This window comes from Danio aesculapii, chromosome 20 (assembly GCF_903798145.1).
Source record: "Danio aesculapii chromosome 20, fDanAes4.1, whole genome shotgun sequence".
NCBI classification, from domain to species: domain Eukaryota; kingdom Metazoa; phylum Chordata; class Actinopteri; order Cypriniformes; family Danionidae; genus Danio; species Danio aesculapii.
The window spans coordinates 55255361-55272603 of NC_079454.1; the positions used below are offsets into that span (position 1 = coordinate 55255361).

The 17243-nt window shown below is 37.3% G+C and overlaps 1 protein-coding gene across 1 annotated transcript; it reads left to right on the plus strand.

The window, feature by feature from the left end:
- The first annotated feature begins 6408 nt into the window (after positions 1 to 6408).
- Positions 6409 to 15084, plus strand: fkbp3 (FKBP prolyl isomerase 3). The gene is made up of 7 exons (XM_056480849.1): positions 6409 to 6537; positions 8619 to 8720; positions 9285 to 9383; positions 9454 to 9589; positions 12393 to 12460; positions 14426 to 14523; positions 14926 to 15084. Exons 1-7 carry the CDS (start codon positions 6427 to 6429, stop codon positions 14978 to 14980), a joined length of 669 nt encoding a protein of 222 aa, XP_056336824.1. The 5' UTR covers positions 6409 to 6426; the 3' UTR covers positions 14981 to 15084.
- The last annotated feature ends 2159 nt before the right edge of the window (positions 15085 to 17243 follow it).

Sequence of the window (17243 nt, forward strand, 5' to 3'; positions counted from 1 at the left end):
GATTCTATAGTTGCTATGGTAACACAATAACTATAGTGTTTAATCTGTTGTGGCGATTCTATAGTTGCTATGGTAACACAATAACTATAGTGTTTAATCTGTTGTGGCGATTCTATAGTTGCTATCGTAACACAATAACTATAGTGTTTAATCTGTTGTGGCGATTTTATAGTTGCTATGGTAACACAATAACTATAGTGTTTAATCTGTTGTGGCGATTCTATAGTTGCTATGGTAACACAATAACTATAGTGTTTAATCTGTTGTGGCGATTCTATAGTTGCTATGGTAACACAATAACTATAGTGTTTAATCTGTTGTGGCGATTCTATAGTTGCTATGCTAACACAATAACTATAGTGTTTAATCTGTTGTGGCGATTCTATAGTTGCTATGGTAACACAATAACTATTGTGGTTAATCTGTTGTGGCGATTCTATAGTTGCTATGGTAACACAATAACTATAGTGTTTAATCTGTTGTGGCGATTCTATAGTTGCTATGGTAACACAATAACTATAGTGTTTAATCTGTTGTGGCGATTCTAAAGTTGCTATGGTAACACAATAACTATAGTGTTTAATCTGTTGTGGCGATTCTATAGTTGCTATGGTAACACAATAAATATAGTGTTTAATCTGTTGTGGCGATTCTATAGTTGCTATGGTAACACAATAACTATAGTGTTTAGTCTGTTGTGGCGATTCTATAGTTGCTATGCTAACACAATAACTATAGTGTTTAATCTGTTGTGTTGATTCTATAGTTGCTATGGTAACACAATAACTATAGTGTTTAATCTGTTGTGGCGATTTTATAGTTGCTATGGTAACACAATAACTATAGTGTTTAATCTGTTGTGGCGATTTTATAGTTGCTATGGTAACACAATAAATATAGTGTTTAATCTGTTGTGGCGATTCTATAGTTGCTATGGTAACACAATAACTATAGTGTTTAATCTGTTGTGGCGATTCTATAGGTACTATGGTAACACAATAACTATAGTGTTTAATCTGTTGTGGCGATTCTATAGTTGCTATGGTAACACAATAACTATTGTGTTTAATCTGTTGTGGCGATTCTATAGTTGCTATGGTAACACAATAACTATAGTGTTTAATCTGTTGTGGCGATTCTATAGTTGCTATGGTAACACAATAACTATAGTGTTTAATCTGTTGTGGCGATTCTATAGTTGCTATGGTAACACAATAACTATAGTGTAATCTGTTGTGGCGATTCTATAGTTGCTATGGTAACACAATAACTATAGTGTTTAATCTGTTGTGGCGATTCTATAGTTGCTATGGTAACACAATAACTATAGTGTTTAATCTGTTGTTGCTAATTCTGTAGTTGCTATGGTAACACAACAACTATAGTAGTTGATCAGTTGTGGCGATTTTACAGTTGCTATGTTAACAACAATGGTAGTAAGTGATCTGCTGTGGTAATACTACAGTTGTTATGGTAACACAACAACTATACCAATTTATCTGTTTGCTGATTCTGTAGTTGCTATGGTAACGCAAATACTATAATAGTTTATCAGTTGTGATGATTCTATAGTTGCTATGGTAACAATAACTAGTGTTCAATCTGTTGTGGTGATTCTACAGTTGCTATGGTAACACAACAGCGGTAGTAATTGATCTGTTTTGGTGATTCTTCAGTTGTTATGGTAACACACTAACTGTTGTAATTAATCTGTTGTGGTGATTCTATAATTGCTATAGTAACACAACAACTGTAGTAATTGATCTGTTGTAGTGATTCTGTAGTTGCTATGGTATCAACAACTACAGTAATTGATTTGCTGTGGTGATTCTACAGTTGCTATGGTAAGACAATAACTGTAGTAGTTGATCTGCTGTGATGATTCTAAAATTGCCATGGTAATAACAACAACTGTTGTAATTAATCTGTTGTGGTGATTCTATAGTTGCTATGGTAACAACAACTATAGTAACTGATCTGCTGTGGTAATTCTACAGTTGCTATGGTAACACAACAACTACAGCAGTTTATCTGTTTTACTGATTCTGTAGTTGCTATGGTAACCCAAATATCATAGTAGTTGATCAGTTGTGGTGATTCTATAGTTGCTATGGAAACAACAACTATAGTGTTTAATCTGTTGGGGCGATTTTACAGTTGCTATAGTAACAACAATGGTAGTAATTGATCTGCTGTGGTAATGCTACAGTTGCTATGGTAACACAACAACTATAGCAATTTCTCTGTTTTGCTGATTCTGTAGATTCTATGGTAACACAACAACTATAGTAATTGATCTATTGTGGTGATTCTACATTTGCTATGGTAACACAACTACTATATTAATTGATTTGTTGTGTTGAATTTATAGTTGCTATGGTAACACAACAACTATAGTAGTTGATCAGTTGTGGTGATTCTACAGTTGCTATGGTAACACAACAGCTGTAGTAATGTAAACAAATGAACCAATACTGTAGTTTTCTACGATATGGTATGTTATACTACAGTACATCACAGTTTACTGTAGTAAAAACTAATATAAACTACAGTATATATTACAGTTTATCAGTTCACATAAGGATATGCTGGAGCATCATTAATAAAGAGTTGTAGATACTATACAGTATAATACACTTTACTATAGTACAGTTCAAAAACGCTGTAATGTTCTAGTATAATATTACTATAATATTTATTGATGTGGGTGTAATGAGTTATAAAGTAACCAGTTAGAGTAATTAAACTATGAATCCACTGACAAACGTAAAGTAAGCTATTACTGTTCATTTATAGGTGATTTAATTACATTTACTCATAATTAGGGCCAGACAGAATCTGCGGACATTTTTAGCTGTTTCTGTGGAGAATTTTGTAAAAAATCTGTGGATTTATGTGAAATGACTTTATGAGTATCATTACTAAAAACATTTTTATTATTACTATTATTATATCACAATAGCTGGTGATGCTGTGACGCAGTGGGTAGCACGTTCACCTCACAGCAAGAAGGTCGCTGGTTTGAGCCTCAGCTGGGTCAGTTGGCATTTCTGTGAGCAGTTTGCATGTTCTCCCAGTGTTGGCGAGGGTTTCCTCTGGGTGCTCCGGTTTCCCCCACAGTCCAAACACATGCACTATAGGGGAATTGGGTATGCTAAAATTGACTGTAGTGTATGGCTGTGTGTGTGTGAATGAGTGTGTACTGATGTTTCCCAGAGATGGGTTGCGGCTGGAAGGGCATCTGCTGCGTAAAATATATTCTGGATAAGTTGGCAGTTCATTCCGCTGTGGCAACCCCAGATTAATAAAGGGACTAAGAAAAGAAAATGAATGAATGAATATATCACAATAATATTAGTGAAATTAAATTAAAAACTGAATAAATGGAAATGTACACACATTTACACACGCAAATACATAGACTCAATGCTGGGCTCAAAATCTGCGGATTTCTGCCTGCGCAGATTCTGTGTGGGCCCACTCATATTGCACTTGCCCTATACTGTAAATAAATTCAATACAGACTTAATCAGTTTTGGAGAAGCAGAGCAGATGTATTCATTATTGTTTTTGTTGTGTGTTTTGTAAATTGAACTTTACTTTGCAGAATAATTATACTTTTAAAATAAAAAGCATTCATTTATCAAACCCATTGAACATGATTATCAATTAATTAAATCAGAAATTATTGACAATACTATTTTTGAAATATGGATTATATTGCCTTGAAACAATAGTATTATATTGTATATATAATATTATAATATAACTTTAGAAATTATATAAGGATTTATTTTACAAATGATGTTTTTAAACTAAAAAATGTAATGCCTGTACTATTAATTTAATTCATTCATTTATTTTCCTTCAGCCTAGTCCCTTTATTCATCAGGGGTCACCACAGCAGAATGAACCGCCAACTATTCCAGCATATGTTTTACACAGCGGATACCCTTCCTGCTGTAACCCAGTACTGGTACATACACCACTACATACACACTCATTCACGCACACTTATACACTACAGGCAGTTAAGTTTATCAATTCCCCTATAGCGCATGTGTTTCCACTGTGGGGGAAACCAACCACTGAGCCACCATGTCACCCTGGCCAATTTAGTTTAACTCATATATAATATCATCAATATTAATTTCTACATGCATTGAGATGTACAGAATCTAAAAAATGAGTATTGAGTCAATAATTCAATTTATTAACGAGTAATTAAATTACTTTCATTCATGGTAATTAAATTAAGTAGTTTAAGTACAGAGTTGGTGATATAATTGGTGATTATTTACTTTTTTGAAGTACACCCAACACTATTTTACTGTACATTTAACATGAAAACACCATTTTTTGTATTTATACTTCAAAAATTCTACATTTATTTTCATATGTTGTTTCTTTTCAATTACTCGTCAGTGCTTTGCTGTGAGAAATGCTGCATTTATTTCCCTCAGTTCTGGTTCAGCAAGACCTAAAACAAATATCTTTCTTCCCCAAGTGAACACATTGATTTCTTTACACACCGCTTTGTTAAACTGTATTTGTGAGGAGAATTTTATGGATTTTATGACATGGTCACTGAAGCCGTGAATGCATATAAATTATTATATTTGCTGATAAACACAAACAGCAGCATTTTTATTCACTTCATTTGAGAAACGATTTTACTTAGAAGTTCCACGTGTGTGAATCTACTGCCACCATGTGTCTGAAAATAAAATTAAAAAGAGGATATCTCATATATTACTAACTCATTCATTCGTTCATTAGTCCCTTTATTCATCAGGGGTCATCACAGTGGAATGAACCGCCAACTTATCCAGCATATGTTTTACACCAGGGGTCACCAATCTCGGTCCTGGAGGCCCGGTGTCCCTGCAGAGTTTAGCTCCAACTTGCCTTAACACACCTGCCTGGATGTTTCAAGTATACCTAGTAAGACCTTGATTAGCTTATTCAGGTGTGTTTGATTAGAGTTGGAGCTAAAATCTGTAGGGCACCGGCCCTCCAGGAACAAGTTTGGTGACCCCTGTTTTACACATACCTTCCAGCTGTAACCCAGAACTAATGAATATATTATTATATATCACTATTTAGAAAAATACATATAAATACTATACATAAATAATTAATGTCTATTGTAGTAATTTTTAAAGTAATATTTCGTCATCATTCAGCATAAAGGATATATGTGACGAAATGATAACATATATAGTATGATTTATACTTATTATAATTAGAAAAACTAAAAATCTCCCTATATATATATATATATATATATATATATATATATATATATATATATATATATATATATATATATATATAGTCTTTTTTGGGGGTGTTTACGGAGTAAAGACATTTTTCCAAGGATTTCCTATTATATTTTTTCTCCGGAGAAAGTCTTATTTCCTTTAGTTTGACTGGAGTAAAAGAAAGAAATGTTTTTAAAGCATCATAATATGAATATCAATATTATTAACCCCCTTAAGAAATTATTTTAAACTAAGAAACTGCAGTATGAGGTGACGTCAATATAACACCTCCCTAGGTAGGCGTCCAGGAGGCATCCGAAACAGATGCCCGAGCCACCTCAGCTGACTTCTCTGGATGTGGAGGAGCAGCGGCTCTATTTCGAGCTCCTCCCGGGTGGCAGAGCTCCTCGCCCTGTCTATAAGAGTGGGTCCTGCCACCCTGTGAAGGAAACTCATTTCGGCCGCTTGTATCAGAGATCTTGTCCTTTTGGTCATGACCCAAAGCTCATGACCATAGGTGAGAGTAGGAATGTAGATTGACCAGTATTCACCAGCTTTGCGTTTCGTCTCAGCTCCTTCTTTACCACAACAGACCAGTATATCAACCACATTACTGCTGCCGCTGCACCAATCCGCCCGTCAATCTCACGCTCCATCCTTCCCTCACTCGTGAACAGAACCCTGAGATACTTAAACTCCTCCACCTGGGGTGAGGACTTTCCTTCATCCTGGAGATAGCAAACCACCTTTCTCCCTTTATCCAGTGGGGCACCATGGCCTCGGACTTGGAGCCTTTATAATATGGAAATTAATTTTACCCCAGTGTTTTTAATGGAATTTTTGCGCTAGCCTGCAGCTAATGACGGGGCCCACGTTTAAAAGGTCTTTCGTCTCTTTGTACACTTTAACAACCAAATGAATGCTGACGTCTATGCAACTGAATGTATTGTAATTACATTACAACATCGATGCTGTAAAAGGAACCTTATAAAATTGAAAATAGTCACATAAAGCTTTTACCGGAAGCTCATCATTGACTGAAAAACACTAGCAGTCCATGTAACCCATTGATATAAAGGTGTGCTAAATGTGCAGCCGCGGCTCCTTTAAGAGGCTCTGCGCTGATTGGCTTCTGACGAGCACGCGCTTCTCTTCATTCAAGATGGCGGTGGCGGTGGCTCCAGAGCGGCAGTGGAGCGACGAGCAGCTAAAAAGTGAAGAAGTGCCGAAAAAAGAGCTCATTAAGTTCATCCAGGACAGCGCAGCACACTCGGTACTGCAGCACACAACGCACACTACACCCTACAGTGCACACTTCACCCTACAGTGCACACTACAGACTCAAACGCTGAGTGTGGAGCTGCGCGCGGTGCTCATTTTCGCCTCATCACTGCTGCGCAGACTCTGCAGATGCTGCTGTTTATGATTATATACATATTTTTATCCGTCGTTATTTCACATGCTGTTGTTATTTTACCGTAAATAATAGTATCTGCTGAAATTGTGTGGTTTAAAATAATTTTTATTATTTAAATCCTCCTGCGTCATTGTTTCTAACAGTGTAAAAGTAGGTTTATTCACTCCACTGTCAGTGAGAAACTTTTTATCTTATTATTATTAATAGTTTAAATTGAGGTAAAGCTCGTTTTATATTCGCACATTGGTTTATTTTAACGCTCTTTACATTGTTTATCACGCTAATTTGAATATTGGGTCTGACTGAATGACTTCAAAACAACATCAGCACTATTAAAATGATCCTTTGACAGTAATTGGCTATTAATATGATTTCACTATTTATAATTTGCAAATAAAACTTTTTTTTTGATTGTATTATTGAGAATGTCTAAATATGTGAATTTAAAACCAACTTTAACTCGATAAAGTTTGAATAGTTATTGATGTTAGTTATAGTATATGGTATACTATATCTATATATTAGTATATAGATTTTGTCAAATGTTGTGTTTTGATAACCTTAACATTTTTATCCGTCATTTATTTCCCACTGTGTTGTTATTTTATCCTTAATAACAGTAGCAGCTCAAATTGTGTCTTTTTAAAATAATCCTTATCATTTAAATACTCCTGCGTCATTGTTTCTGACAGTGTTATTGTAGGTTTATTCATTTCACTGTCAGCGAAGAACTTTACCTTTTATTAATAGTTTGAATTCATGTTTTGTTTTAAAAGTGATTTAATTAGAAATTGACAGGAATATCAGCAGATTAATAAAAATGAAGTAAAAGTTATGAATGCATGTCAATTATCATTGTGGAATTGAATTATGTGGAAGTAAAAAAAATTTGAGACTACTTGACAGTAAATATCGTATTGGTTTGAGTGAAATGGTACGATTTGTTTTACTTTACAAAGCTCTGATAACATTAATTACATATATAATATAAAATACTGTCATATAGAGCTTTTTTTAGAGACATTTAGTGTAAATTAATACATGTTTCAGGGTTAGTCATCCAAATATTGACTACTTAACTCTTCTGAAGTTGGTATTGTGTTGTCTAAAATGAATATAAACCTTTTTAACAGCATCTTTGCATTATATTTAAGCTAAAAAAAGGCTGTAATTGACTAAATATTTATTTTAAATTAGGAAGAAAGTCAGTAGTATTTTAAATAAAACTAAGGCCAAAAGTCAGCGCCACTTGTGTTGTGGTTAATGAGACGACACATGCCCTCCAGGGCTCACGGCGACCCGAGTTCGATTCCTGCCTCAAGGTCCTATGCCGATCCATTCTTCTCTCTGCTCCCCATGCTTTCCTGTCAGTACTCTCTCGTATCCATTAAAGGGTGAAAAACCCCCCCAAAAAATTATTTTAAAAAACATTTTAAAAAGGAAAGGACCAAAAGGACAAGATCTCTGATACAAGCGGCCGAAATTAGTTTGCTTCGCAGGGTGCAACCTTATATATAGGGTGAGGAGCTCTGTCACCTGGGAGGAGCTCGGAGTAGAGCCACTGCTCCTCCACATCTAGAGAAGTCAGCTGAGGTGGCTCGGGCATCTGTTTCAGATGCCTCATGGACGCCTACCTAGGGAGATGTTCCAGGCATGTCCCACCGGGAAGAGGCCTCAGGGAAGACCCAGGACATGCTGGAGGGACTATGTCTCTCTGCTGGCCTGGGAACGCCTCGGGATCCCCCCGGAGGAGCTGGAGGAAGTGTCTGGGGTTCTCTCCTAAGACTGCTGTCCGACCGACCCCGCCCCGGAAAATATTCTTGTGACATCATTGGTGTGATGAAGCTGTGTGTGTGTGTGTGTGTGTGTGTGTGTGTGTGTGTGTTAGCAGTCAGTGGAATGTAAGTGTAATGTAATGCTCTTCATGCTCTCCTCAGTTTCTGGCTGAACACAAACTATTGGGAAACATCAAGAATGTGTCGAAAACAGCCAAGAAGGAGCAGCTGATCGAGGCGTACAACCAGCTGTTCCAGAGTCAGGTGTGAGTGTGTGCGTGCGTGCGTGCGTGCGTGCGTGTAGGATTGTGAAATGTTCAGGGTGACAAGTCTGAGATGATCGTGTGTTTGTGTGTACTGTATGTGTGGTGTTTGTGTGAGGTATCTTTTTTGTGTGTGCGTGTGTGTTTGAGTGTGTGTGTTACTGTGTGTACTAATGTGTATTTGTTTGTGTTAATACACACGTATACACAAGCACAGATACACATATACAGTACACATACATGACCAGACAACACGCACATTAATATACGCACAAAACACACATACAGTAACACATATACATTAACATACACATTTACACACACATGCACCACACAATGGGGGTTGTTGATGTGTCAATGTGTGTTTGTGTGTGTGTGCATGCCTGTGCTTTTACAAGTGTGTCTGTGCTTGTGCATATGTGTCTGTGTGCGCCTGTGCCTATTCGTACGTGTGTGTGTGTGTGTGTGTGTGTGTGTGTGTGTGTGTGTGTGTGTGTGTGTGTGCGCGCGCGCGCGCGCGCGCTCGCAAGATGTATGTAAAAACAATATATGTGTGTGTGCGCAGAGGTTTAAGGGCTCAGAGCCGGACGCTCCCACAGAAGAGCTGAAGGCTGTGAAGATCAGCGACGCTCCTAAAGAAGTGAAGACAGAGATTGTAGACGAGGTAAGTGCGTGCATGTGTGAGTTAGCAAGCGCGTGTGTGTGTGTGTGATGTGTGTGTTTTCTGTCTTCAGGGTCCTCCAAAGTTCACCAAGTCCATCCTGAAGAAAGGAGACAAGACCAACTTCCCCAAGAAAGGCGAGACTGTGAGCTGCTGGTACACGGGGACACTGGAGGACGGCACTGTGTTCGACACCAACATCCCCGCCAGTACAGCACATTATTATACTCCTATTATAGATATACAACATATACAGTCAGAATCATTCACCCTCCTGTTCAATTTAATTCCTTTACATTTTCCCCCATGTGTTCTTCTAATCATAATAGTGTTAATAACTCATCTCTAATAACTGATTTATTTTCTCTTTGTCATGATGACAGTAAATAATATTAGACTAGATATTCTTCAAGACACTAGTATTCAGCTTAAAGTGACATTTAAAGGCTTCACTAGGGTAATTAGGGTAAAGTTAGGGTAATTAGGCAAGTCATTGTATAACAGTGGTTTATTCTGGAGACAATCCAAAACTAATATTGCTGAAGGAGGATAATAATATTGACCTTAAAATGGCTTTAAAACTATTAAAAACTGCTTTCCTGAATCTGTTAAACATCATTTGAGAAACACTTGATAAATAAAAGTCTCACAGGAGGGTGTTGTTATTGTTTTGTATTCACTTATACGTGTCCACACTTGTTTGTTGTGTTTTTTTACGTTGTCAAGTAAAACTGTGCAAATAGGGCTTATTTCTGTAGTTTTATAAGATCACTGACATGAAATAAAAGCCTCAACCATGATCAGTTCATCAAAGGAGACCTATTCTGCCCCTTTTTACAAGATCTAAAATGATCCTCTGATGTTTCTAAAGCAGACCTGGGCATTTTAGGCAAGGCAAGTTTATTTATACAGCACATTTCATACACGGTGGCAAAAAAGTGCTTTACACAAGAATAAATAAAAAGAGACAAGTATTAGAAAATAAAAAATGAATAATAAAAATGATTAAAAACAGATTAAAATGTGTTAAACAGGTTATAAAAATGAAAAAGAAAAGAAAGACATAATAGCGCGATCTGTCACAGTGCTCATTCAGTAAAGGCACAGCTAAACAGATGTGTGTTCAGTCTTGATTTGAACGTGCCTAATGTTGGAGCACATCTGATCATTTCTGGAAGCTGATTCCAGCAGCAGGGGGCGCTGTTAGTAGCTGAAAGCTGATTCCCCCTGCTCTGATTGAACTCTTGGAATTTCTAATTTACTTGATCCTAAAGATCTGAGTGATCTGTTGGGTTTGTATTCAGTGAGCATATCTGTAATGTATTGAGCTCCTAGGCCATTTAGTGATTTATAGAGCAGTAATAATACTTTAAACTCTATTCTGAATGTAACTGGGAGCCAGTGTAAAGACCTGAGGACAGCTGTGATGTGCTCTGATTTCCTGGTTCTGGTCAGAATTCTGGCTGCAGCGTTCTGGATGAGCTGCAACTGTCTGATTGTTTTTTTGGGAAGGCCAGTGAGGAGGCCGTTACAGTAATCCACCCTGCTGCTGATAAAAGCATCACTGGAAACAAAGCATCTGATTCCTGCAATGTTTTTGAGATGATAGTATGCTGATTTACTGACTGCTTTTACAGCTCCTGGACCACATGCAGGCTGCTGATCTTTGATCAGCCTGCATGAAGTATTTATTTATTATATATAATTTATTTATTTTATTTAGCATCTTAAATTTAACCTCAAACAGGGCCTTGCAATGCGCAGGTCTGATATTGCGAGTCAACAAAAGCCGACTTTAACATATAGCGTCTTTGAGCACTCAGTTTCGTTATGTCAAATGGAGACAAATAGGGAGGGATGCACATGTGGTATGTCACGCTCACATTTTCCAGACACAGCGAGTTGATAAAATCTAAACATTTCAGAGTGCCATGTGCGAACAGCGAGTCATGTGACAGGAACCAATCAGGCAACTTCACACTTTGTATGGAATTACACCGTAGTAAAGGTAGACTAATGGCTAGGCCCATATGGAATCTGTGTGCGCAGGTTTTTTGCCAAACATTGTTTATTTACTTGAGTAAATGTGTGAATATATACGTTTATATTTATTCAGTTTTTAAAGTAATTTTAGTGGAATTATTGACTAATATGGAAAATTAATGTGATTTATTTACAATACAGCTTGTACAGTAATATTTTCTGTCTTTAAGTAGATATATTATATGAGAGACTTGCTTTGTTTACCAAATAAAGCGGATCTAATTTGCAATGTAAACATTTAAAAGTTAAAAAGGTATTACTTTTTATTTCATATATTAAGGTTTTAGTAATGATACCTAAAATAAATCCCCAGTTTCTGTCTGGCCCGACTAATTACCTCAGATTAACGATTTAACAAATCAGATACAGATCCTCTCTCAGTGATGATCCTTACATCACATATCCACCTCATGTTCAACCTAACGTGCACTTGTTCAGCCCAACACAGGCTAGAATTCTCTGACTGAACATAAATAATAAATGAATAAATAAAAATTAACTAAAGTGAAGCAGTCAAACGCACAGCCCTGTGGCATTTATATGAAGCCTCAGAGTTTAATGTGGCCCCTTTGAGAAATTAATTGCCCATGCCTGCCCTAAAGTGAAGTCAGACGGCTGCTTCTCACTCAGGGCTGCTGTTTATGCTAATGAGGGTGAGATGGGCACTAGTGGGCGGGGCTTTCCCCCTCTGATGAGACTTATAAATGGAGAATGTCAATCAAAGTGTTTCTGCAGCCTGTTCTGATCAAGTCTGATTAGATCAAACACAATTCCTTCATGTTGACCATTAGAGACTGCTGGAGAGATTCACACACGCACAACTGTGCTTAAAACCCACATAAGAGGGATTTCTGCATAACAGGTGTCCTTTAAGGTGTTTTAATGAGCTGTATTGCTGTGGGCTGATCTCAGGTCAGCTGCTGTAAATGATCTTGATATGTTTGTGTTGATTCTCTTCTGATCTTTCAGCTGCGAAAAAGAAGAAACAGTCGAAACCACTGAGCTTTAAGGTCGGGATGGGAAAAGTCATCAGAGGAGTGAGTTACTGATCCGTTCCTCATGCAGATGTGCAGCACACACTGATCTCAGCTCAGTCTGATGGACAACTGATTTAAATATGCAGTTTTCTATTGGATGTTTGATGTGATCTCAACTGAGACATGAAGAGAGGGCGGGGCATAGAGTAGCTCCTCCTATTTTTACAACTCAGCCAATAGTGTGTTGTTTTCCTCACAGCACTGCCAGTGCTTGAGCTCAAGCACATCAGATGAACAGCCAATGAGAAGATGGGGGTGGGGCATGTCAGACACTAGAGAGCATCTGATTGGTCAGAAGTTCTGATGAGAAACTGAAGTAGGAGATGACCACAAAAAAATCCATTTAGGTGGAAGAGACAAACTGTAGAGGATTATATCAGGGTGATCTCTTCTACTGTGAGTTGTGTCTGTGTTGTAGAGGGACTAGCTTATAGAGATACTGATAATAACATCTAGAAATGACCTTTAAGGCTGATCCTGAGTCAGTTTCTGCTGCGCTGATTCTGTGATTGTTTTGACCTGTGTGTTGTGTGTTTGTTTGTGTGTGCATATGTGTGTTGTGTTTTTGTATTTTGTGCGTGTGTGTTTGTTCAAGTGCATGTTTTTGTGTTTGTCTTTTTTGTTTGTATCCATTAATGTGTGTGTGTGTGCGTGTGTGTGTGTGCGTGTGTGTGTGTGTGTGTTCATGTTTTGGTGTTCATGTGTGTTTTCTTGTTTATGTATGTGTCCGTGTGTTTGTTTGCATGTATATTTCTGTGTGTCTGGTTATGTTTCTATATGTACATTCACATGTGTGTGTGCGCTTTATTGTATGTTTATTTATTTGTGTGTGTGTGTGTGGTTCTGTTTGTGTTTGTCCATTCATTTGTGTGTTTGTGTGGTGGTTTGTTTGTTTGTGTGTGAACAATAGTGTATGTGTTTGTTAGTACGTTTTTTGATTGTGTCTGTTTATATGTGTGTCAGTGTGTGTGTGAGTGTGTGCGTTTGCTTTAGTGTGCACTTTATTTGTGTTTATTTGTGTGTGTGTGTGTTTGCTTGTTTGTACTTTGATTCTGTGTGTGTGTGTGTGTGTGTGTGTGTGTTTTTGCTTTTGTTTGCACTTCCTTTGTATGTTCTTTTGTGTATTTGAATATGTGTGTGTTCATGTGTGTCTGTTGTTTGCTTGTATATTTGTGTGTGTGTGTGGTTATGTTTCTGTATGTGTTTGTACATTCACGTGTGTGTGTGTGCGTGTGTGTGTGTGCGTGTGTGTGTGTGTGTGTGTGTGTGTGTGTGTGTGTGTGTGTGTGTGTGTGTGTGTGTGCGCGCGCGCATGTGCATTTGCTCGTGTGTGTGTGTGTGTTTGTTTGTGCTTTCTTTTGTACATTTTTGTTTGTATTTTTCGTTTGTATTCATGATTTCTGTGTGTTTTTGCTTGCACTTCCTTTGTATGTTAATTTGTGCGTTTGAATGCGTGTGTGCGTGTGTGTGTGTGTGCGCGCGTGCGTGTGTGTTCATGTGTGTCTGTTGTTTGCTTGTATATTTGTGTGTGGTTATGTTTCTGTATGTGTTTGCACGTGTGTGTGCGTGCGTGTGTGTGTGTGTGTGTGTGTGTGTGTGAACATTTGCTTGTGTGTGTGTGTGTGTTTGTCTGTGCTTTCTTTTGTACTTTTTTTGTTTGTATTTATGATTGTGTGTGTGTGTGTGTGTGTGTGTGTGTGTGTGTGTGTGTCTGTTTGTGCTTTTGTACATTTTTTTTTCTTGTTTGTATTTGTGTGTGTGTGTGTGTGTGTGTGTGTATGTATGTGTATGCATGAATTAGTGTTTTCTGTGTTTGTGTGCATGCACATTTATGCATGTTTGTGTATTTATTTGTGTGTTTGTGTATTCTGTATGTGTGTCTGTGTTCACATTTGCGTGTGTGTTTTCACATGTGTTTGTGTTCCGTGATTGTGGTTTGTGTATTTATTTGTGTGTGTGTTTCAGTGGGATGAGGGTGTGCTGACGATGAGTAAAGGGGAAACGGCGCGGCTGGAGATCGAGTCTGAATGGGCTTATGGGAAAAAAGGTCTTCCTGACGCCAAGTATCTTTTTCCGTCTCCGAGCACACGTCACACACTAGTACACACTGCTGAATAAGGGGTGGTTCACACATCTCCTGTTAATTCACTCACCCACAGCTCCTCCGAGATGAGTTTCGTTCTTCAGGTGAACATTACAGCAGGTTTTGAGCTCAAGCTTTATATAATAGCAGTGGATGGGGACCGGTTTATTAGATTCAAATTAAACGCATATAAAGCAGTCCACATCAATATTCATGACTCCTCAGTGACTGACATGACTGTTCAGTTTCACTATAATGTTCTATTGAAGAATAACAGTCATCTTGGAGGCCCTGTGGGTGAGGAAATTAACAGACAGCTTTATTTTTGGGGTGAACTCTCCTTTTCAGATTCACAGGTTTGCCCTTAACCCGCATTACCCAGAATTCCTCCCAACGCCAAGCTGATCTTCGAGGTGGAGCTGGTGGCCGTCGATTGATCATCAGTATTTGTGTTCATGATTGGACGTTATTCAGAATATTGTACCTTTTCTGACTATTTTTGCATGATTGTAAAGTGACAATAAATAAGACAAACCCTGAACTCGGTCTTCTGCACTGCTCTTATCAAATCAAACTGATGAGCATCAAGCAAAAACTCAATCAGCAAATTAAAGAAACATTTGCTCATAGGATCTTTAAATACATCAGTAGAGATATAGTAACAATAATATGTCTCTAATTGTCTGAAGAATAGGTCATTTAAGAGAGTCAAACAGAGCCGTTCAGCTTCATTAAGAAAATGTAAGCAGTTTAATAACAAACACTTTAGTTAAGTTAAATTACTCTTATAAAAGGACAAAAGTTAATCATAATACAAAAAAAACATTAAATATTTCAAAGCAATAAACACAATATTTTATACTTTGCATAAACTTAACTAATAAATTTAAAAACAATATATATATATATATATATATATATATATATATATATATATATATATATATATATATATATATATATATATATATATATATATGCATATATGCTCACCGGCCACTTTATTAGGTACACCTCACTAGTACCAGGTTGGACCCCTTTTGTCTTCAAAACTGCCTCAATTCTCATGGCGTAGATTCAACAAGCTACTGGAAATAGCTTGTTGAATTGTCATGATAGCATCACACAGTTGCTGCAGATTTGTCGGCTGCACATCCATGATGCCAATCTCCCGTTCCACCACATCCCAAAGGTGCTCTATTGGATTGAGCTCTGGTGACTGTGGAGGCCATTTGAGTACAGTGAACACCATGCTCAATTGGTACTAATGGAGCCAAAGTGTGCCAAGAAAATCTCCCCCACACCATTACACCACCACCACCAGCCTGAACCGCTGATACAAGGCAGGATGGATCCATGCTTTCATGTTGTTGAGGCCAAATTGTGAGCCAAGCATCCGAATGTGTCAGCAGAAATGGAGACTCATCAGACCAGGCAACGTTTCTCCAATCTTCTATTGTCCAGTTTTGGTGAGCCTGTGTGAATTGTAGCCTCAGTTTCCTGTTCTTAGCTGACAGGAGCGGCACCCGGTGTGGTCTTCTGCTGCTGTAGCCCATCCGCCTCAAGGTTGGCCGTGTTGTGTGTTCAGAGATGCTCTTCTGCAGACCTCGGTTGTAACGAGTGCTTATTTGAGTTACTGTTGCCTTTCTATCAGCTGGAACCAGTCTGGCCATTCTCCTCTGACCTCTGGCATCAACAAGGCATTTGCGCCCACAGAACTGCGGCTCACTGGATATTTCCTCTTTGTCGGACCATTCTCTGTAAACCCTAGAGATGGTTGTGCGTGAAAATCCCAGTAGATCAGCAGTTTCTGAAATACTCAGAGCAGCCCGTCTGGCACCAACAACCATGCCACCTTCAAAATCTCTTAAATCCCCTTTCTTCTCCATTCTGATGCTCGCTTTGACCTGCAGCAGATCGTCTTGACCATGTCTACATACCTAAATGCAGTGAGCTGCTGCCCTGTGATTGGCTGATTAGACATTTGCGTTAACGTGCAGCTGGACAGGTGTACCTAATAAAGTGGCCATTGAGTATATATTTATATATATTAAACTGATTTTAAGGGCCGCATCAGTTGATTATTATTTTAACAATATAAATAATACGGTAAGCTACTACAAACCTTTTACACGATATCCATATTGGATAAACAGAAAAAAAAGAACCAATTTAATTTCAAAAATATATTAAAAAGGTTTTTTATAAGTAAAAAAGCAATAAAAATTATAATAATAGAATAAAAATGATTAAAATCCTTGAAAGATCTGATCATATTTCTTAAATACACACACATTTATTATTGATTAATTTGTGCTAAATTAAATATTAAATTAATTAAATGTTAATATTTCATGTAAGTGGTTTGCATGTAAATTATGAAACCTTTGTACATATAATTTCCCAGCAGCAGGTATAAGAAACTTTTCATTACATAACAGGAACAGTAGCATGGAGAATACAGGAAGGAATATAGTACTTACATTAACATCAAAGGAAAGGATCAATAGAGGATACAAAATTAAAGATTACAGGAATTTAAAAGATTTTTAAATTCTAAGATCTTTTAGGGTTTTAATATAATGCTTCAGATCAATTTTAAACATATAAATGTTGGGTTTATCGTTATCATTAGATTATTTTTGTTTGTGTACATGGTATTTCCCATACATAATCATTAAATTAATAATCACAGTTTTA

Coding starts and splice junctions, on each gene's coding strand:
- fkbp3 (XM_056480849.1), top strand. CDS start 6,427: ATGGCGGTGGCGGTGGCTCCAGAGCGGCAGTGGAGCGACGAGCAGCTA. Junction 6,538..8,618: donor AGGACAGCGCAGCACACTCG/GTACTGCAGCAC, acceptor TGCTCTCCTCAG/TTTCTGGCTGAACACAAACT. Junction 12,461..14,425: donor TGGGAAAAGTCATCAGAGGA/GTGAGTTACTGA, acceptor TGTGTGTTTCAG/TGGGATGAGGGTGTGCTGAC.